This window comes from Petaurus breviceps, unplaced genomic scaffold, assembly GCF_028583685.1.
Source record: "Petaurus breviceps papuanus isolate PSGF00001 unplaced genomic scaffold, PetGlider_PUasm1.0 90825, whole genome shotgun sequence".
NCBI lineage: Eukaryota > Metazoa > Chordata > Mammalia > Diprotodontia > Petauridae > Petaurus > Petaurus breviceps.
The window spans coordinates 3,078,324-3,100,732 of NW_027187353.1; the positions used below are offsets into that span (position 1 = coordinate 3,078,324).

Sequence of the window (22,409 nt, forward strand, 5' to 3'; positions counted from 1 at the left end):
CAAAGGAATGATTAAAGCCATACAATTTCTTTTAAAGCAAATATGTTTTTTAATTTCAATTTCTTTTATATACAAGAGGAAAAAATTGGCAAAATAGACAAAAATGTTGAGATTTTATCCCAGTAGAGCAAGACTGACAGCTTTCTTAGGCACTCTTTTTCCTTATGTCAATGAAGACCAAAGTTTTATTTCATTTTCATATGGTTCTACCAACAAATGAGGGTATCAAATTGCATTTAGACTCATTTGCCCAATGGTCCTGCCATCAAATGACCAAGGGGAAAAAGAGAAAATACTTAGCAGGGCATAACTTGTTGCAATCTGGTTTTGGGGTAGAGTGGGAGTGGCAGAGTCTGAGCATTCCACTGTGAAATACCCGATGATTTGAAAAGGAGGCTGGTTTCTAGTTGTGACTCAGGCCTTTAATAGTGACTCAGAAATAGCCTTGTTCCTGCTGACGCACAAAAACAGAACTGGGGTTAACAGTAGGAACCATGTTGGCAAAGTGTGCTGCCCAAAAAGTATTCCCACATAGGCCCAATAACTGCTGCCCTAGACTGTTGTCCCTGATTAAAGTATAGATTGGAAGCAAAGCGGTTGTTTTTACTACTTTGGTGTGGACTTTAGTGTTTCAATCTTTTCTGAATAGCAACTCATTTAGATTTGAATCTTGAAGAAGGGAGAGATGGAGGATAACCTTAGGTAGAAACTCCATTCAGGCCCTGGGAAGCCAAGGGTCAGCACAGGACCTCTGAGTAAGGGGGAAAGGAGGCCGAGAAGCAAGGATGATTGAGAGGGGTAAAGTACTTCATTTGTTCCAAGTGACAGCTCTTGCTAGTAGGCTTTCTTTTGAGAGAGCAGGAATTGTGGTGTAATGAAAAGGGCATTTCATTTGAACTCAAAAGACCCAGGTTCAAATCCCAACTCTTGTTTTCTTCACTCTACTTATTATGGCCCTGAACCAGTCACCTCTCAATCTCAGTTTCCTCATCTGTAAACCTAGAAGCTTGGAGACCTCTAAGGCTGCTCAGGCCACTTCCTTCTTCCTTTAAGTAATTTCTCTTATCACCTAAAAATTACCACTGGTTATCCAGTTGACTGAGGAAATTTTCTAGCAGCTTAAGATTTTTTTATTTAGTATTTTTCCCCAGTTACACATAAAAGCAATTTTAACATTTATCTTTAAAATGATAAAAGATTTTTTCAAAAGGGAAATTTGAAACTGTGGCTAAAATAAGGATGTGTCAGGTTGGTATACTTCATGTATCCATCCTACTCTTCTCCCCCATTAATTCAGATAAGTGAGACTTGACTGTGTTTGTATAACATCTCATATCTTGAATATAGTGACCATTCTCAAAAGCAAGAAAAAAGGGCATTTAGATCAACCAAATATTCCTGGCCCCAGAACAGGTCTAGTCTGACAAGTGACAGGTTAAAAATAATTAAAACCGCTGGCATTTATAAAGGGCTCTAACATTGGCAAAGCAAAGACTGTAAAATATCTTCTTGGAGCTTCAGAACAGTCCTTCAAGGTTCAGATAGTAGAGGTATGAATAATTCTGCAGATGACAAAACAGGATCAGAAATGGCCAATGACTTGTCCAAGGTGCCACGGTAAGTTGTCAGCTGGGATGTGAACCTACATCTTGTACCTTCAAGTTCAGTATTCTATATTGCTGTCCCTACAAAATTCACCCTCCTAGAGAGCCATCTGTTATAATGGAATCTTTTTTTAAAAAAGAAAAACTCAAAACCAATCTGTGTAAGTGTGTGTGCATGTGTAAGTCTGACATGAAATATTCCTCACTTGTCCCTTGGTTTAATTTTTAACCCCACCTATTTGAGAATCCCAAGCCTCCAATCCCATAAATACTGGTGGCAAGTCCCATGAAATGAGATAGCTGGCTAGGGTTGCTGTTTCCACTAGACAGGAAGGAGCGCAGATCTAAAATGAAATTTTATCTCTGGAATCACATCCCATATTCTTGATTTCCTATAGATTTGACCCAAAATAAAGAGATAAATCAGCATTGTTCCCTTGGCTTTGTCCATCAGCAATCTGATAGATGCCATGGGGCAGAGCCTTCATGCCTCTGAAACATGAAAACATGTTAGAATTGTCTTATTGGTTAATTGATTATTAATGCTTAGAATTGTCTTTTTGATTCTCACTGGTTTTTATGTCACCTTAATTTTTTAATAGAGTCCTCTCTCATCCCCTATCTAATAAACCATCCTTTGTAACAAAGAATAAAGAAGGGGGAAAGCAATTCAGCAAAACCAGCTAACACATCAGCCAAGCCTGAGGGTATACGCCATATTGCAGACCCCCACCTCCAGATTCCCACCACTACAAAGAAGGGGCAGAGATGCCTTTTGTTCAGCTCTTCAAACTTCTTGAACATTATGCTTATAATAGTCAGTTTTGGTTCTTTACATTCTTTTAGTGTTACTTTACCACATTAGTTCATATGTTTTCCCTCCTACCCTCCAATATTTCTCTGAACACTTCATATTCACTAGTTTTGGCACATTGATATTCTATAACACCTATATACTACAATTTGTTTACCTGTTCCCTAAACCAGTGAACATCTTTGTTTTTAGTCTTTTTCTAACGTGAAAAATTTTATTAATATTTTGATATAGATGGTGGGATGGTTCCATCTTTAGCCATCTTTTGGAATGGGGGTGGGAAATGGTCAACACCTAGCACTGATATCTCTGGGTCAAAGTATATGGGCAGTTTAGTCCATTTCTACCCTTATCCCTCTCTCTGCCCCACCTTTTTAGCTTAATTTCAAATTGCTTTCTGGAATGGTTGGACCAATTTACAGCAATGTATTTAGGGCCTGTCTCCCCATAGCCCCTCCAACATTGGCTATTTCCATCTTCTTAAAAAAATCTTTGTCAATTTGTTTGCTGTAAGGTAAGGCCTAAGAATTGTTTTTGTTATTAATTTTATTACTGATAATTGAGAAATCTTATGAAAATAGTTTGCAAGTCTCTTGAGAACATTTTTAACCACTTAATGGCTCATTCATATTAGTTCCTGATATCAGCCCCTGCTCAGATTTTTGATGCATTTCCCCCCAGATTTATAACTTCCCTTCCATTGATTTTATTCATGCAAAAACCTTTCAATGTCACATAATCAAGATTTTTCATTAATTTGTTATTGAATATATGCCTTGTTTGGTTAAGAATTTTGGGGGCAAATGTATTTATATTCCAAAATATGTACAGCCATACAACACATATATGCATCTATATGTATGTATTTTATATTGTAAGGGATATATAGGCAATAGGTGCCTTTCTCCACTAATGTCTTCTACTAAATATGTGGGTGACCCCAAGTTCTCAAAGGCTTTACAAGCTCTGGTGGATCCACTTGAGTTCCAAAGGCCACAACTTTGGCCTCTCTTTGGGGAATTAGATAAGATCAGTTCATAGATGCAGCTCTTGGGAGAGTATCATCAAGATGTAGAAATGCATGAGCTATATTCATCCAAGGCATGTCCTGGACAGTGAAGCTCCATTAACTGAAAGTCAGAAGGACTTTTTATTTAGAGTAGAGATTTATTATGCTGTATGTAAAACTGAATAGAAACATTTGTTGGTTTAAGTAGATTTAATATGTAATAAAAATAGATTTAAAAATCTAGAGTATAGAAAAAGTACTTTGCAGTTTGGTGAGTATCTGATCATACAGAAAGTTCAGTGTCAGCTCAGATCCTTAAAAAGTGTTCTGGATTTCAGGAGTGAGGGTATGTTTGAGGGGAAGGTACTGAGCCAAAATACACTGAAAATGTCATTTTTCATAAATTTGGTTTATATAGATTATATATAGACACATAGATTATTATATGCTATATATTATATAGATTATACCATATTTAGATATAGATTATATAGATTAATTTTAAAAGATAATATGAGATAGAGGTCTAAATTCTAGTGGAATGTCTTCAAAAATGACTCTGCAAGACTGAATTTCTAGAGAAAAGCTTGCTTTAGGGAAGGGCTCAAAGGTGTGCATACAATGACTTACCAAGTCAGAAATGGCAGCTCTCAGGAAAGAACAATCTGAAATCCACTTCTGAGTTGTGAGAGCCTTATGGCTAGGAAGAAGCAGGAAGTATGGAGGGCCCAATGAGAAGAAAGGGTAACCCAGTTCAGTTCCAGCAAGCATACCCAGGTTTCACACCAGGTTTCTGATATGACCTACATGTTGGTCAACATGTTCAAGCTAGAGTCCATTGTGGGTCTACTGATTTGTCATAGAGGTTTGGCCACCATCCACCTTTAATCTTAAATTAGACCACTGATCCTCAAAGATTTCATTTCCAGGACTATATATAGTTACAATATTTAAAGAAAAATAGAGCATTGTGGGGACAGCTAGGTGTCACTCTAGAGTGCAGGCCTGAGGTCAGGAAAATTCATCTTCCTGAGTTCAAATTGGCCTCAGATGCTTACTAGCTGTGTGACCCTGGACAAGTCACTTTACCCTGTGTGCCCAAGTTTCCTCATCTGTAAAATAAGCTGGAGAAGGAAATGGCGTTTGCCATTGCCACTCCAGTATCTTTGCTAAGATAACCCCAAATGGGGCCACAAAGAGTTGGACAGGACTGAACAACAATAATGACAAAAGAACATTCTGGGTTAAGCCTTGGAGGGTCAATGACAGGTTTCCTGTGGCTTTTGACCTTCCACTCCAGATAGCCTTCCCCATTGAGCTGGTTTGGTGATTATGACTTAATTAAATACAACCCATCCTTACTAAGTTCCTCCCTCAGGGGCCACTGGCATACAATGCAGTTTGAAAGATGGGAGCTGGTAATACTTCTGTCATTATCAGAAGCAGGAAACAACGTCTTCCCTCCATCTCTTTGCCAGTCTATCCACCTTGTTCCTTTTTGCCTATTGCTACCCCATTTCCCCAAACACCCAAAGGTCACACACTCACACCAGCCCTGGAAACCACAGTTGGATCCAAATCTCAGCTCCTAGCACCTGCCACCACAGGCAGGTTGCTTCACTTTTCAGGGTTTCTGCTCATCCATCTGTAAAATTGGGCTTGTTCATTTTGTTTTCATGTCCCCAGTTTACATGGTAGGTGCTTAGGAAGTATTTGGCTTGAAATATAGATAGTCCCTGACACAGAAATGTTTGATTCCAAAAAGACAGGGTGAGATGAGGCAACCTTTAAGGTTCCTTCCAACTGGGAATCTATGATGCTTCCAGACTGAAGTCTGTAGATGGTTCCCATTGCTGTGATGACGTCTGGACAGAGTATGCTCTCAGACTAGATCTCATAGACTGGCCCCAATTCCGGGTTGTTTCAGGAAGTTGTTGGGACTGCTGACTCTTGTTAACTCCCCAGGACCTGTCTAACTGTGCCTTCTACTTACCACACGGTGTTAATCTGGTCTTGTTTAATCAATTCCCCCCCCCCCCACTTAACAGTATTTTATTTCCAATTATATGCAAAGATAGTTTTCCACGTTTACTTTTATATGATTTTGAGTTCCAAATTTTCTCTGCCCTCCGCCCCAGTCTGAAGTAGATTATATATGGACAATCATATTAATCGATACATGTATGAAAGGGTGGGAATAGATGACCACGCTGCTCTAGGGTCCTGTAACCGGGCTGAGCTGTCTCCTTCCCTCTTATCCTTTCTCAGATTCATCCCTCTTCTGGTTAGGTTTTTTCCCCCCTTCTTTGATCAAGTTACCTTTCATTCTTCATAACCACTCCAGTTTTTCATCACATTCAGTGCTTTGTCATATTACCTCTCTGGGTCCCATATGATCCTCTGGGCTCTTTAAAAGAAAGAGTATCCTAGTTATTATTAATTATTACTGTGCTTTGCCTGAGACTTGCTATGCCTTTTTATCGTCTTTTCCCACTTGGCTCTGTGCCTTCGACTCACCCTGCCCCCATCCCTCAAACAGCCTCCCTCTTGTCTCCCTAGCCAGCTTCCAGTGTGTCCCCAGCCTCCTCCGAATGCCTCTTAAACATTGGCTGCTTCTGTGAAGCCTGAGTTCCCAGTGCTTCAGAAAAGAAAGTCCCACCAAGAGAGATTTAACCACCTACCCTGCTTCAGGCTTGGTGTGAATCGTGTTGTTTGGATTTGTGAGCTTCGAGGCTATGGACCCTGTCTGATTGCTCAGAGAACCCACAAACAAATTAAATAACAGAGTCTGCCCGCAGGAAGAGTCAATCTCATACAGATCCTATAACTGTGTTAGTTTTGTAATGCTACAGAGAATAAAATACATATCCCATAAATGGTAATGGGTCTAACTTTTCATTACCAAGCCCCAGATGTCCCCAAACTGCTTCACTTATTCATCCATTTATTCATTCATTCAGCAACCATTTATTAAATGCTAAATGATGTGAAAAGCACTGTCCTAGGCACTAGGAAACATACAAGTCTGCAATGCTCTTTACTAAGTAGAGTTCAAAAAGAGAATGTAATGAAAGCATAAAAGAGGAGCCAAATGTTATCCTGGAAGAGGATGCATTTGAGCTGGGCCTTGAATTCTGGGTGGAGATGAAGAAAGTCTGAGATAGCTGGAGAACCACAGGAAGCTTCAGCAAAGGTGCAAAAGGGAAAATGCTTGACCATAGCAAATGTGGTCCAGTTTGGTTGCCTCAATGAAGAAGTAGGAACAGTGTCATTGTAAAGGGCCTTGAAACCCATGTTACTCAATAGGCCATAGGGAGCTCTGGGAGGATGCTGAACAGAGGAGTGACATCTGTCAGATCTGTATAAGCATAACTGTCATTGGCAGAATGGATTTGATTAGGAAGAGAATGAAGGTAAGAAGACATAAATTAGGAGGTGTGGCAGTAGGGCACACTGGTGGTAATGTAGCGGGGTTATAGCAGTGGTGGTAGAAAAGCGGTGATCAATTCAAGAAGATATTGGAGGAAGGAAATTGTCAGAACTTGGTAATTGATGAGATGGAAATTTATGTCGTGGAAGAGGGATAGAGTCAAATAAAATATTAAAGTTGCAAGCATGGAGGTTAGACAGCATACCCAAAATCCAGATGAGGCAACTGAGGCAAGGCCAGGTAACTTTCTCAAAATAGTCACCTAAATGGGATAAGAATAAAGACTGAGTTTTTCCATGACTGCTGTCTTTGTCTCTCAGTCAAAAGTTCTACTGCTCTGTGACCCAGAGGGTTTTCAGTATCTGAAACTACAGGGTGACTAGAACCAGGTCTGAGTTGCCAGTAGTCTGGGGAACCACTTAGCTGCTTAAGCCAAGATCTCAAAAATATGATGCAAAAAAAAGGATGATCCAAATCCTAGCTAGCTCTAGTCCCCTCCCTGAACTCTAGAGGCTGGCCATACTGGCTTTCTTACTGTTTTTCCTCAGACATAACACTCTGGATCCCTCCTGAGTGCCTTTGTTAACTGTCCCCTTTGCCAGTGATGCATTCCTTCCTTACCTCCATCTCTCAGAATCCTCCAGATCCTTCAAGACCCAGCTCAAGCACCATCTTCCTCCTGAAGCCCTCCAAATGCCAGTGTCTTTTCTTGAAAAAAAAAAAATTACTTTATTTTGTATATTTTTATACATATTCGTTGGCCTCCCCTTTTCCAACTTCCTCCTTAAAGGACTGGGACGTTTCCTTTCTGTCTCGTATGCCTGGTACACACTAGGTATTTTTAAAAATGCTTGACTGCAGAGATGACAATCTTCTCATCTTCAACTGTGGCATGATCCACAACCATGGGGGTGGGAGCATAGCATTAACCTCCTCTGTTACCCAAAACTGGCAACCCAGTAACATAGCTCTTTTGGCTATGTGAATCTGAATGACACTCGAAGGCTTTTGAAAGCAAAGAGATTCCTGAATGAGGCAAAGGTTTGGAGAAGGATGTTTTCTTTTGGGAGAACTAAAAATAGTCAAGTCGATGATGGATTACAGGATACAGCCAGCAACAAAATAGAGAGATGGTACAGTGATCAAACAAGCTGGTTGCTTGGACCCAAGTGTACTCGCCCTGTTTGGCAACCTTTTTAAGGGTCCCATTCAGCCTGGAATTGGCATCGGCAGTGAAAGAGGCTTGTGGGTTTCAAACATTTGGGTGGTAGCTTAAAGTTAATCCAAGTTAAAATTCATCTCAGTGGAGACTTCTCACTCAGACTTATAATATATTCCTTTCCTCCACTACGGAGCATCAAGTCTTTTGAAAACACATACTCCTTTCTCCCTTTATCTTCCTCCCACAGACAGTCTCTTTTTCCGCTTTGCTCCTTCAACCCCCAGGGAGATCTCTCCCTCCCCCAAAGCCCTTTTCTGCCATCACCCTCCCCCACCCAGTTCCTCTCTTCCTCTCTCCCTCCCTTCCCGGATTCCTCTCTGTCTCCCTCTCTTGGAGAGACCCTCTTCTCTGCCTGCTTCCTCCTCTCCCGCTGTTTGTGAATGAGGCAGTTTCTGAATGGAGCTGCTGGGGGTTCAGGCTGATGATCAGGGGCAGCAGCATTGGCCGTGAGGAGGGGAGGGGGATGGCTTATCCTCCCTTCCTCTTTTCTCTCTTTCTCCGTGGCTGCTTTTGAGGAATAAGGACTTGGGGAGGCAGAGACGGAGGTCGCGGGGTAGGGTTTGGCTTCTCTCAGGGCAGGTCAGACACGGAGGGGATTTATGGGCGCAGAGTAGGAGTATTCTGGAAGGTCAGGACTAGAAGAGCGGAGGGGGGGGGTTAGCAAGCAGAGGGTATTTGAGTCTGCTTCAGGGGGATTTCAAGCGCTAACCTCTAGGTCACGGTTCGAAAAAGTTTTTTTTTTTTTTTTATTGGGCGTTTTTTTTTTTTCTCAGAGAATACTTGCTTCCTCTTTTTTTTTTTTTTTGGGGGGGGGGTGTAGAGGGATGAGGCAAGAAGAGAGTTAGAGGATCCCTCTTCACCCCCTCTAGTGAGCCCGGGAGAAAGGCAGGACCATGCGTGGCTGCCCACCTCAGGCTGGGGACGTGGGGGTAGTCGAGGGGCCGAGCAGCAGTAGTAAATAGCGAGTAAGGGGAAGAAGGGCGAGGAGGGTTCGAGATTTACGAAAAGGCAGGGGGGGGAAAGAGGGAGATCTTCCCCGCCCCCCTTTACCTTTTCAGATCCGATTGTTTTTCCCCTTTGGCTCTGATTTTTATTTTGTTTTGCTTTTAATTGCCCAGCCCGCGGTGCCCTTGGGGGGCGCCGGCCCGGGCACACCTGGGGCCGGGGGCGCGCAGCCACATCTGGCCGCGGCGGGGGGCGGGGGCGGGGAGGGCACAGGAGGCGGAGGCCGACCAGGGCCAGGCAGCGCCGGGCCGGGCCAGGCCAGGCCAGGCCAGGCCGGGCGGAGGTTGGGCTGGCGGCCCGAGCCGCCGCCGCCACCGCTCTCCGCTATGGAGCCGGGGCCCGAGGCGGGGCCGGAGCCGGGGCCGGGGCCCTGGCTCGACATGGCGCCGGAGCTGACCCAGGACGAGGAGCTGGTAAGAGGCCGGGCCTGCGGGGAGGTGGGTGTGTCCGCCCCGACGGGCGCGGGGGGGGGGGGGGGAAGGAGAGGAGAGGGTAGCGGGGCCGGCCTTCTGTACGCCCGCCCGTCCGTCTGCCCATCCGAGGCCTAGGCCCATAGCGCCCAGCGGCGCGGGAGCGAGGACCGCGCCCAGCCCGGGTCGGCCCTACGCCCCCCCATCTGAAACCTCTGCCCCTAGAGCGTCATAGCGACCCTGCACCCCCGCCCCCACATCCCAGGCCCCCCCCCCCCCCCCCCCCTTTTGAAACCCCTGCCCCTGGACTGTGATAGCGCCCCCCTATCTGGAACCCCTGCTCCTGGAGTGTCATAGCACCCCTGCGCCCCCCTACATCACAGAGCCCCACCCCTATCTGAAACCCCTGCCCCTGGAGCGTCATAGCGCCCCTGCCTGGTCCCCCTGTCCCCAATCAGGACCCCCTGCTCTTGGACGATCCCAGCGCCCCTGCACTCCCCTCCAGTCAGGAGCCCCTGCTTCTGGACCCCTCCCTTCTAACAGCAGCCCCTGTTTCTCCCCCCTCCCCCCCCCCCATTTACAGAGCCCTTGACCTTAAACCCTCCTTCCCTAAAACCATCCCAGAGACCCTGTCCCTGGACCATCACAGCACTCCTGGACCCCTCTGTCATCACAAAAGTCCCTACTTCCCCCCACCCCCATCAGGGAGCCCTCCATCCCCTTTGCCTCTGACCCTGGACCCCTCCCTTATCACCACATCCTCTGTATCTAGAACCCTCAATCACAGTGACCCTGCCCTTTATCGAAGGCCCTTTTTGCCTTATCCCCAGCCTCATTACATCGTCCCTGCCCAGGAACCATACACATAAAAAAACCCCTTCCCTTTCAGTGCCCCTGCTCTTGGACCTCTATCAGTTCTCCCCTGCCCCTGGATTCCTTCTGTATCACATCGTGCCTGCTCCCCCATCCCAGAGACACCTGCCCTTCCCTCCCTTCTCCTCCATTCACAGCTCCCATGTCTCTCAGCTCTTTACCTTTTTCCCCTCAATATTTCCCCCCCTTCCCCATACCTCTGCCTTCAATCTATTTACAGCTCCTATCACCATCCCCCGGCCTCTGACCCACTTCCAATTACTGCAACTCTGGCTTTGATGCCCTACCTGTCGCCCACAGCGTCTCTGTCTCAGCACAACCCTTGCCGACTCACACCTGCTGCTTTAGAGCTACCCTTCTATTTACAGTGACTCTGGCCCCTCATACTCCCTAGTTACAGCCACCATCCCCCCCCTTTCCACATACACACCCCTTTTATCACACCTGGTCCCTTACTCCCCTGATTATAATGCCCAAGCCCTCACACTCTTTCAGTGTTCCAGCCCCTCACATACCTTATTAACAGACCCCATCCCATTGACAGCTCCATTGTTGCTCCAGTATACCCAACTGAGAGCTGTCCTCTTTCTAGGTCCCTTGTCCTTACACTATAGGGCCTGGGCATCATGTTCTTTACGTTCTTTACATCATCATGTTCACTTTACGGAATGCCAGCTTCTTACTCCCTCACCCTGAAGAATGGGTTGGTCTCTGCTCTCCTTCCACTCCTCCCACAGTGCTTGCCCCCTTTCTCCTATCCTTTACCCTCTTTTACTCACAGAACTTCATTTTAGCTCCCCTAACTCACCTGTCATTGACTCAGCTCCCTGTTTTTCTTCCTAAAGGTACCATCACCACCCCAACTCCCTCACCCCAGAAGAGGGTTTCTCTTTTCTTGCTCTGGGGAGAAAATACCTGGTGGTTAGTCCCTTACCCTGTCATTTCATTTCATGTCCACCAGGATCTTCCCTTCCTCTACTAAAAAGTCCTCTTGTATATATCCTTTTATTCTTTTACTGAAAGTTTTTGTTTTTTAAAAGTGGGACTGATAAATGGATCTCCCTCCCTGATAACCTTATACCTAATATCTTTCTTGGTGAGAGTGCCACAAGCCAGGATATTAACCTCTTTCTTGTACCTCCATCTCTAGCCCTTAGTTCTCTCTCTGATTCAGGCTAGTCATTGAAGTTATTAGCAGCCCTGACCTGAAGGAGAACTTGGAAGAGCCAGGGCCAGGCCTGCTCTGCTAAGATTACCCTTACCAACTTGGTTTAAAAAGTATCATGCTTTACAGCCAGATCTCACCATAAGTAGTCAAACCCATCATCCTTTAAGGAAAGTCTATAATATTTCGTCCTTCACTGGATATCATGATTTCACTAACTAGTTAATGACTTTAGGTGGAGCGATTAGGCTTGTGTTCTCAAAGCTAGGCCCTCCCATTATCCTGTCCTAGGACATACCCTCCCTGTACCCTATTCATCTGACCCATTGATGTTTCCTCCCAACCCCCTACCAGGCTCTCCTTCTCTTACTGCCCCTCCCATTCTCATCTGACTATTCTCATCTTTCTGCCCACACTGAACTCCATTGTCCCTTAAAAGCTTGTGACCTTCAATCCAGAGAAGGAAGTGACTCGTTCCATTTTGGGGGCATCAAAATGCTGTGAACTCTGCCTGCCTTTAGAACCCTCCCTACCCCTTGTTCCCATTTCCAGGAACTTTTTGCCCCTTCACACTGCCTCTGAAGAGGATATGAAACCAGTGCTCAGCCTTGTGCCTGGCCCTTAATAGGAGTTTGATAAATGCTTGTTGACTGGCTCTACCTCCTGGAAGCTTGGAGAACATTTGGCCCTAAACCCTGAGTACTTCTAGTCACAGCCCTGCTCAGATATAATCCTAAATCTAATTTACATATTAAAAATCCAAATGGAAAGAGATGAACCACAACTGAAACTCATTTCAACACTTTAGGCCCTTCAGGGTAGGTAATAGACTTGGACAAAGTCTCACAAACCAGTAACTGGTGTGTAGCTTTTTTTTTTTGTGGCTTGATAAACAAGCATCTCAATTTCTTCCCATTTATTGAGATGACTGGCTTCTTATCTGGCCTTTAGACTATGACCATTTCTTTCAGTCCCTTGAGAGAGGGGATTCTGCACTACAAAAGCTGTGGTAGCATCCTCTCCAGTCTGCCCTCTTTTAGCATGATGAGAGCCAGGGCCTAGCACAGGGATTCCAGTATCACCAGAGGGTGTCTCCTGTAGTTTGTAGATGTTAGGTTTTGCTTTTTTTTTAAGAGGATACATAGCTGGGTTTTTCCCCTTATCTTTCCTGGGTTTGAAGTGTGTGTTTACTCTTAAGACTTAAAAGCTAGGAAATAGAAACATTCTTGGGAAGTAGTATCAGCATTTGTTCTGTTTTTGTGTGTGAGATGGACGTTAAGCTTTGGTAATAACATTGGTTTGTTATCCCTGCTTATCTAAAAGGTGTGACTGTAAAGTAAGGTGCTTGGTTCCTTAGCAACCAGCAATACGAGCTGGTACTTACCTGCCATCTATGTGCTCTCCTTTTCAAAGTAAGCACCTTGGGAGGAACTTGATACCAGGAGATGTTACGTTGCTCAAAATGAATTTGGAATTGACTTGAAAATGGCACGGTTTTAAAAATTGTTTATTTATTTATTGCTTTTTGGAGGGCAGTTGGGGTTGTGACTTGCCCAAGGTCACACAGCTAACACAGTTTAAGTGTCTGAGGTCAGATTTGAACTCAGGTCCTCCTGACTTCATGCTCTGTTCACTGCATCATCTAGCCGCCCCATATTTTATTTTATTTTTTTGGTACAGTTTTTTTTTAAGTAGCCTCAACAAGGGCAATGTGAACCATTAGACTTTTCCAATAGCCACAACCAACCATCTGATGGCAGTCCAGACCAGAGAGCCCAAGCAATAAGACTAAATCTTGGAGTTTGTTAGCTGACATCTAAAGGCAAAATTGCAAAAGAAGAAAATGGATTTTAGCACTGGCAGCTACTATCACTTATATGTATCTGTTCTCATACAGTTATTTTAAAACATTTTTTAAAAGAATGCAACATAGTCTCAAGTTTGTAACAGGCTTTACATTTTGGTGTTGAGTACATTGTTTGCAAGTTATAATAGCCAATCTGATGTGTAATATTAACGTTTTGAGGCCTTTTTTCAGTTCAATTTAACAAAGTTTTGAGGATCTACATAATGGTGAATACAAAAGTATGTGTTAGGAACTGATAATCTTATAGAAATAAGAAATTGGCTTATGCAGTTTTTTTTCCTTTTTAAATGACAAATTTGAGAAATAACTCCAAATGTGAACATTTCCACAGAGGCAGAACAGAAAAAGAGACTTATATATGAAATAGTGAATTTCTATTATTTACAGCTTTTAAAAACCCCTACCAAGTAGGACATTTAACAGAATAGTATCAGCATTACCCAGCTTTTCTAATATCTCCTTCTGAACTTCCTTCTGTTTTCCTCTGTGTATTTTTAAATGTTTAATTGCAGATCTTTTCTTTATTTTCTCCTTTTTTGCGTCATGAATACGATCCCTCAACATCCCCACCTCTTCCCAAAATATAGTTTGTTCCAAAAATTTTAGTGCAGTTTTAAGCTTTTAAAGCTTAAGTTTCTTGAAATAACCCATAAAAGTCACCCTCTCCCCCCCTCCAATTAATAAGAGTAATCAAGCAAAATGCATTTATTTATACATTGGTTGCGCCTGAAAATGTTTGTCTCATTCTGCACATAAAATTTCTGCCAAGAGGTGGAAAGTATGATGCTCTGGTTTTCCAGGGTAGTAATTGGTCATTGCATGGATCAGAGTTCTTAAGTCTTTCACACTGCTTTTCTTTTGGTTACTGCTGTCCTGGCTCTGCTCACTTCCTTCAGTATCAGTTCACGAAAGTCTTCCCAAGTTTCTCTGAATCTTTCCCTTTCATCATTTCTTGGTGGTGGAATAATGTATCATTACATTGATACATTATCACTTATTCAACCATTTCCCAGAGGATGGGCAAAAATAAGAAATATTTGCAAAATAGTAAACAATATAATAAGACAATATATAATCATATTCCCAAATAAAGATAGGGTATGTAACTTTACACCTTTAGTATGGAATTATCAAGAGTGTGTGTGTTGTTTGGGGAGAGGTTTTGTTCTAATTTTTTTTTTGCTTTTTGGAGGGCAGTTGGGATTAAGTGACTTGCCCAAGGTCACGCGGCTAGTTTTTTGTGTTGTGTCTGAGGCCGGATTTGAACTCAGGTCCTCCTGAGTCCAGGGCTAGTGCTCTATTCACTGCAGCATCAGAGATACAAAACCAAAAGTGAACTAGCCCTTGGCCTCTAGGAGTTTACACATATTGGTTTATAAAATGAATACAAGTTAATGTGAGGAGGAGACACCAGTGGCTGGGGGATATCAGAAAAGGCCTCAACTACATTGGATGGAGCTTAGAAGGAAACTAGGGAGTCTGAGAGGTAAAGCCGGAAAGGTAATGCATTGTAGGCCTGGGAGAACCAAAGGAACTTTCAGAAATCCTAGCAGAAATGCTATGTGTTGTCTACGCAAGAAACAACAAGGAAATTGTTCTTGGAAAGAGGTTTTCTTCAAGATCCTACCTCAGCTCTCCTTATCACAGTCTCATCACAAGTACTTTTACTTTGAATTTTTTTTTTTGAAATGTCAATTCAAGTCAGTTTAATTTGACAAACATTTGATGAGTTCTTTAGGTACTGCTGGACACCGGGATTAAAAAAATGGAAAAAAAAAGTGACAATCTAATCACTAAGGAATAAAGAGATACCATGAAGATAAATAATTTTTTGCCTTTTGGCAGGGGGAAGGCAGGGCAATTGGGGTTAAGTGACTTTCCCAAGGTCATAGGGCTAGTAAGTGTTAAGTGTCTGAAGTCAGATTTGAACTCAGGTCCTCCTGACTCCAGGACTGGTACTCTATTCACTGAGCTACCTAGACACCCCAAGATAAATAAATATTAAAAGAAATGACTGATATGAAACCAAATATGAAAAATACAGTGAATGAAAAAAAGAGACCAAGGTAGCTAGCTTCAATATAGACCCATTCTGTTGAATATATATGAATATATATATATATATACACATACATATATAATATGTGTATACACACACATACATACACATATACATATATTTTAGGCAATTGGGATGAAGTGATTTGCCCAGGGTCACACATAAGTTTCTCTGCTGCTAGATTTGAAGTCAAGTCCTCTTGACTCCAGGGTTGGTGCTCTGTCCACAGCTGACAGGGTGAGTTTATACAGAAGCCTGTAACTACAGGACATAGTTGTAAATTTAAACAACAGACAGATCTGGAAGTTTGCATACTAATACTAACCTCCATTCTCCTGAGAACATTTAAGTCAGATTTTACTTCTCTGCAGAGTAAACTAAAATCTATAACCTTAGCATGAGACATTTACTCAAAATTCAGATCTATTAAATCAGTGCTAAGTGGGCCTTCTTTCCTAGGTTCTGTCATTAGCCCTTTGAACATGGGCTGTGACAAACCTTAGAACCTAGTGATTGTTAGGTGTCTTAGAGGGGTCTTCTGGGATGAGGAAAATGGGGCTAAGAGATATTAATCAAATTGCCCAAGGTCGTAAATAGCAGAGTCTGGATTTGAACTGATATCCTTTTACTTCAAAATATCACCCTCTTTTCACTTCAAGAGAATTTCCTGAGTAAAGTTTAACTAGTATTCTGAAGAGATTTGAATCTCTAGGGAGCTCTGATAATTCTAGCTGCCTCAAACCTTGTAAATATGCCAAGATCCTACTATGATTAATAGAATACCAGTACTTAATTGCATTCTCATTACTATTCATATGCAAAACTAATATTTGAAACCAAAGATTTCAGCTACTTTTTACAACCAATACATATTTTATGCCTCAGGGGGGAAAATCTGTAAAAAAAAAATTAATGTTTTAATTGTTTTTAATTTTCAAGTTGTCTCTGACAAAATCAATGTTCATTTATGTTTAAAGGCTCCAAAGAAAATTTTTACTTGAAAGCTCAGATTTCTTTTCTTATATAGTGTAAAATTCCTGATCCAGGTTAGCTCAAATCTCCCTCAATTCCCCTTAAAAAAAATTACCTTTGGATGTTTGCTCAGTGTGAAATGTTATGACTAAGTGAAAATGGTGTTATGATGAAGTTTGTCTTGAAACTTTATAGGGTTTGCTTCCAGGATGCTATTAGAATTCCATATTATGGTTTATGTTGTTCCAGTTGAAACTTCTAAAGGCTTAACTTGCCATGTGTGGACATGAACTCTTTGGCACTTTTCCCAAGGGCAGGGGTTTTGTTCTGGCTCTTTTGGCCAAAAACATCCCTTTTCCCACAGCCTCATATATCTTGTGCTGACTGTCACCCTATCACTCCAGAAGTGGCTATGTTGCAGGCACAAAACAATTTGTGCTGGGATAGTCCAGAGAGGGAAGAGGAAGAAACATTAAGAATTCTCATTAATGCCACTGTTAGTAGTTAGAACTGCAGATAAAATCCCTTTTGGAAGCAAGAATTCTGTTGTTTACAGATGTTTGCAAATATTGTACACACCAGCATAGCGACATTGATATATGAGACTGAATCTTAGAAAGACAATGATCACTTTGAAAGTGGAGAAGGTAAAGATTTCATTTGTTGTTGTTCAGTCGTGTCTGATTCTGTGAATCCATGTGGGGTTTTCTTGGCAAAGACACTGGAATGGTTTGTCATTTCCTTCTCCAGCTCGTTTTACAGATGAGGAAACTGAGGCAAACAGGGTTAAGTGACTTGCCTAGGGTCACACAACTAGTCGATTTCTGAAGCCAGATTTGAACTTAGGAAGATGAGTCTTCTTGACTCCAGGCTTGGCACTCCATCCACTGTGCCACCTAGCCCATAAAGTTGAATTCTTTCTAAAAAGAAAATGAAAAATGTGGCTATATTGTTTTGGAATGAGCATAGTAATATTGGACCCTTCAGATTTCTAAAGCACCTGGAAGCTTGTAAGAGACCATCTTTTTTTTTTTTTTTTTAAGCAATCTGGGTTAAGTAACTTGCTCAAGGTTACAGGGCCAGGTGTTTCTGGGTGTGGTGCTAAGTGTCGGAGCCCGGGATTCGATCCCCAGGTCATCCTGACACTGGAGCCGGTGCTCTTACTCGCTGTGCTGCCTGGCCGCCCCGAGACCATCTTTTTACAGAGGAAATGGAAGTCGGTCTGCTGTCAGAATTTGAGCTGAGACACCTGGATTTTGGCCATGGCTTCCTGCAGTATGCCCTTCCTGTTCTAGGCACCTTCCTTGGTTCTCCCAGCTAGGAGGGAGGCTGCCCCAAATCTCTCGTTCCTCTCATGCCCCAACTCTTCTCTGCCTTAGTCACATTTTAAAGTGTTATTAATTATTTGTGTACCTGGTTTTTCCCTTCTCTCTCCACCCAGGATTTCAATTTTAAATACCTTTGTAGTGGGGGGCTGTATCGTTTTTTTCACATTGGTCCTCAGTGCCTAACACAGAACCCTGTGTTTAGTAGGCACTTTATAGGTGAATGATTGTACCACCTGTCTCCCATGCTCTTTCTACATTTATATTGAAAATTCCCTCTATTGCTGTCCTGTTCATTGGAGAATCCCCCAGCTTTCTGTCCTTTCTGTCAGGAAGTAATCAGGGGTAAACTGAGCTGTTCATTCATAAACTACATTCATAGGTTAGTGTGGGTCTGTAAGCTTTGGGTTATTCAACCCACTTCGAACTCATCTTCTTAAATTGGAATTAGCTTGAGATGGCAGCACTTTTACCTTTCCCTAAGAAAAGGACTCCCAGTGGATCTGGGGAGATATCCAGGGGTCCTGGGGATTAGGGAAGCATTGTGCATTGGAAGGATTCTTTATTCCTTAGGGTTTGGAGATTTCTTCAGTCCAAGGCTCAACATCAGTGAGCCTGAATGAATGAGTTCCGCACAAGTGAGTCCTTAAAATGATTCATTTAGCTCCTTTCTAGGAAAGTCCTTGTTAGTAGTGATGATACACATCAGGCCCCTCTCTCTTATGAAACTCACAGAAAGATACTTTTTTTTTCAAACACTTTCTCCAGTGAAATTGTCATAGACTAAAACTATCTAATAGCAGCACCATGAAGCCAGCCTTGTTTGCATTTACCTGAGAATACAGTTTGTTTCCTGAACTGTTAAGCTAATACAGGTCTTAGCAGGTTTTAACTTTTTTCAATGTCATGGACCTCTTTGGAAGTTTGATGAAGCCTTCCTCAAAATAATTTTTGATTAATAATGGATGGACCCTTATTAATGATAATGATGGACCCTTTCTCAAAATAATGTTTTTAAATGAATAAAATACATAAAGTTACAGAGGATAATTATATTGAAATATAGTTATCAAAATGTTAAAACAAAATACAACTTTATGGACCCTAGGTTATGAACCCTTGATTTAGAATAAGCAGTTGAAGATAACAATTCTTTTTTTTTTTGGAGAGGGGAAGGTAGGGCAATTGGGGTTAAATGACTTGCCCAAGGTCACACGGCTAGTTTTTGTGTTAAGTGTCGGAGGTCGGATTTTAAAGTTGGGTCCTCCTGATTCCAGGGCTGGTGCTCTATTCACTGTGCCACCTAACTGCCCCCGAAGATAACAGTTCTTATACCACTGACTTTACTGGATTGTGAGGAAAGTACTGTATAAGTGTGAGATTATAATGAGATAGATTGAAAAGAGTACTTCAGACTACATATTATAATGTTAAATAGAAATAGATCACCTTATGCCAAGATCTCTGTTGGGGTGATGAAGCCTGTGGAAATCCTGTGTGTTTACTCTTAAAAGGACCATTTCCAAGGGAAGCACAGGGTCTTGTGGGAAATGATAGTGATGAGTCAGTGGGTACATCATAGGAATTGCTGACTTCCCCTAGGGCTGTGGGCATTTCTGTCTCGACTTCTCTAAGCCTCTGGCCTCATTTGTTTCCTAATAGGCTGTTAGAAGAAATAATTTAAGCCAAATCACTAAAACCCCTTGTAATTACAATACTTAATTCAGTACTTCTCATGGATCAGTGATTTCACCAGTTGGAGATTTTTGCCAGTGTACATTGGAATGCCTTCCCATCCAGTGTGTCTGGTCCCTGTCTTGCCATAAATTATCCATAAAAAACCCAAACAAACCCCCAAACCAACCATTCAACATTTTGGAGGCCTTCCTCTGTTTCTTTTTATTACAGTAAATAATGAGAATCATGTATAGAATTCTGTGCTGCCAGAAGAAATATATTTCATAAAGGAAAAAAAAAGAAAGGATTTCACTATGTGTCTATCATGGTTTAAAATTTTGCTTTGCTTAGAAGTTTCATTCTCAGATGCTTTTCTACTTTCTATGTGATAGTAATAGCACGAAATTGAATTTTTATTATCTTTGCTTTCTCGTTCCAGCTGGTTAGTATATGAAATTAAATTATGTATGCCTGTACTCACCTGTGGGTGAGGTACGTCATGATAATAATAGCTAGCATTTATATGCCTAGTGGGCTTTACAAATCTCTCATTTAATCCTCACAAAAACCCTGTGAGGGAGGTACTATTATTATCCTCATTTTATACATAAGGAAACTGAGGCAAGCACAAGTTATGTGACCTACCCAGGCTCACATGGTGTCTCTGAAGCAGGATTTGAATTCATGTCTTCCTGACCTCTTAGTTTAAGACAATCACATACCCCTTGCTTAGTTCCTTCAAATATCATCCGATAGAAAGTTTTCCAGGCATGTAAGTCTCATCTCCAAGTAATTCCTCAGATTCAGGGTTACCCACCAAAGGAGAGGGCCCATTCTTTCCTGAAGGGATGTTTATTCTGTAGTGACTGAAGGGGAAAGAAGCCTTTTCTTTTCTTTTTTTTTTTAAATAAAGCAGTTGGGGTTAAGTAACTTACTCAAGGTTACATGGCCAGTTGTTTTGTGTGGGTGTTAAGTATCTGAGGCCGGAACCAATCCCAGGTCTCCTGACTCCAAGCCGGTGCTCTTACTGCTCCACCTGGCCGCCCCTGAAAGAAGCCTTTTCAAAGTTTTTTCTTGAGTTTCCATACAGAACTGAGAAATGCAGTTTATTTAGAGACTCTTTAAAATTCAACAGCCATGCAGGTAAAAGAAGTTGCCTCACAGCATTCCTTTCTAGCCTAAAATTCAGTCACTATAAGACAAAGAGAGAAAGAGAACAACTCATGCTTATAATAAACGAAGGATTCTCTACTTAGGAGAATCCCGGAGCTAAAAGGAAATTCACTAATCCTTTAGTCCAGCCACTTCCCAGCAGTCATTCTTTAATCTTAATATTGCAGATTCCTGACAAAAAGTGGGGACTAGTTGGACAATGAACTTACCTCCTAGTGACTATGGTGAGATCACCATTTTCTGTCTCTCTAGGATCCACTTCACTTTAAGCACGTTTTTGTCTGAGCTTGGAAGCCCTTTCTAGCCTATGCCAAGTCTTGAAACTCGAGTCAGAGGGGAAATTGTTTAAGGAAAATGGTGTTGAATAGACTTCACCCAGAGAAAGGCCTCAGGGCTCATAAAATGTTATATGATCTTACAAAAGTATCTCTGGTAACTTCCATTCACCTTCCCCAGAAGGCTCTGGGTCCACAACAAACTGAACCCACATGATCTTGTGCCCAGTGAGGAAGCAGAACTTTGGAGTTTGCTCAGATGGTGACAGAAATTAATACACGTTATTGAAATGAATGGGAATTTCCAACAGCCTTTGCTCTGTTTCTAAAGCAAATGTCTTCTGGTTGGATTCCAAGTCTGAAAGTTTTCAAGGAGTTGTTTTTCTTGCCATTGATGTCTATCTAGGTAGCAAAGGACAACATTTCTGTAGGGTTGTGTGTATTCTGTAAACACTTAGAAAAATAAAAAAAGGTCTTCATATTTTCTTTAGTTTTCCCAAAATATCAGCTCTTCCCTTTTCTGGACTGATGTCTTCGGCCTTCAGTCAATTAAGCATTTCAAATTGCCTACTGTGTTTTAAGTCAGCACTGTGTTTAGAGCTAGGGATTCAAATAATTAAGCAATTTCTGCTCTTGAGGAACTTACATTTTAATGGAGAAGCCCACAAGTTACATATATAAGTACATACAAATCTATATGAAGAGGGTAAATATAAATATATGTGTGTGTGTGTGTGTGTGTGTGTGTGTGTGTGTATATATATATATATGATATGTATGTAGGATATAAGATAGGAAGGGAAGGAGGGTAGTTGGGGGTGGGGAACTCATCAGGGAAGACTTCATGTAGAAGGTGCTACTTGGGCTGCCCTGGAAGGAAGAGAGGGTCTCTGGGAGGCCCAGGTGAGAAGGATTTCCAGGCATGAGGAGTAAGCAGCCAGGGCAAAGGCATGGAGATGGAGATAGAGTGTCAGAGAAAGCTATTTTGGCTGGATTGCTGTGTGGGAAGGGGAAATCATATACAGTGAGGCTGGAAAGATAGGTCAGGGTCTGCTTTTGAAGGGCTTTAAAAATGAAGTGGAGGAGTTTATTTCTGACCCCATAGACAACTGGGAACCATAAGAATTTATTGAGTTTGGTAGTGACAGGGACAGATCTACCATTAAGGAAAATCATTTTGGCAGCTCTGGTAAGGACACACTGGAGTAGTGAGACCTGAAATAGGGAGACCAGTTAGGAAGCTGATGCAATAATGTACATAGGAGGTGAGGAGGCCTAAACTATGGTGGGTGTGTGAGAGCAGGGTTCAGAGGTGAGAGATGCTAGGAAGGTAGAAAGGGCAAGATTAATACTGATTACATTATGGGTGGTGTGGGAGAGGGAGGAGTCAAGGATAATGCTCAGGACACCATCTGTAGAAAGTAGAAGAATGGTGATGCCTTTAATTACTCTCTCTACCTGAAAGAGAGAGAGAGAGGGAGGGAGAGAGAGAGAGAGAGAGAGAGAGAGAGAGAGAGAGAGAGAGAGAG

General features: G+C 42.3%; 1 protein-coding gene and 1 long non-coding RNA gene across 2 annotated transcripts in view; one reads left to right on the forward strand and one right to left on the reverse strand.

Annotated features, from left to right (window-relative positions):
* Positions 1-2,377: 2,377 nt before the first annotated feature.
* LOC138148460 (uncharacterized) lies at positions 2,378-9,262 on the reverse strand. Its single transcript, XR_011165075.1, has 5 exons — positions 9,130-9,262; positions 7,479-7,565; positions 5,747-5,834; positions 4,058-4,127; positions 2,378-3,548 (listed from the first exon to the last, which is right to left on the reverse strand). It is a non-coding gene; the product is annotated as an uncharacterized lncRNA (long non-coding RNA).
* Positions 9,263-9,370: 108 nt separating this feature from the next.
* PTPN9 (protein tyrosine phosphatase non-receptor type 9) overlaps positions 9,371-22,409 on the forward strand; it is a 66,633-nt gene continuing 53,594 nt past the window's right edge. Inside the window, exon 1 of the mRNA XM_069071129.1 lies at positions 9,371-9,497. Coding sequence (XP_068927230.1) covers positions 9,411-9,497 — 87 coding nt within the window. The 5' untranslated portion in view covers positions 9,371-9,410. The remainder of the gene's footprint in view (positions 9,498-22,409) is intronic.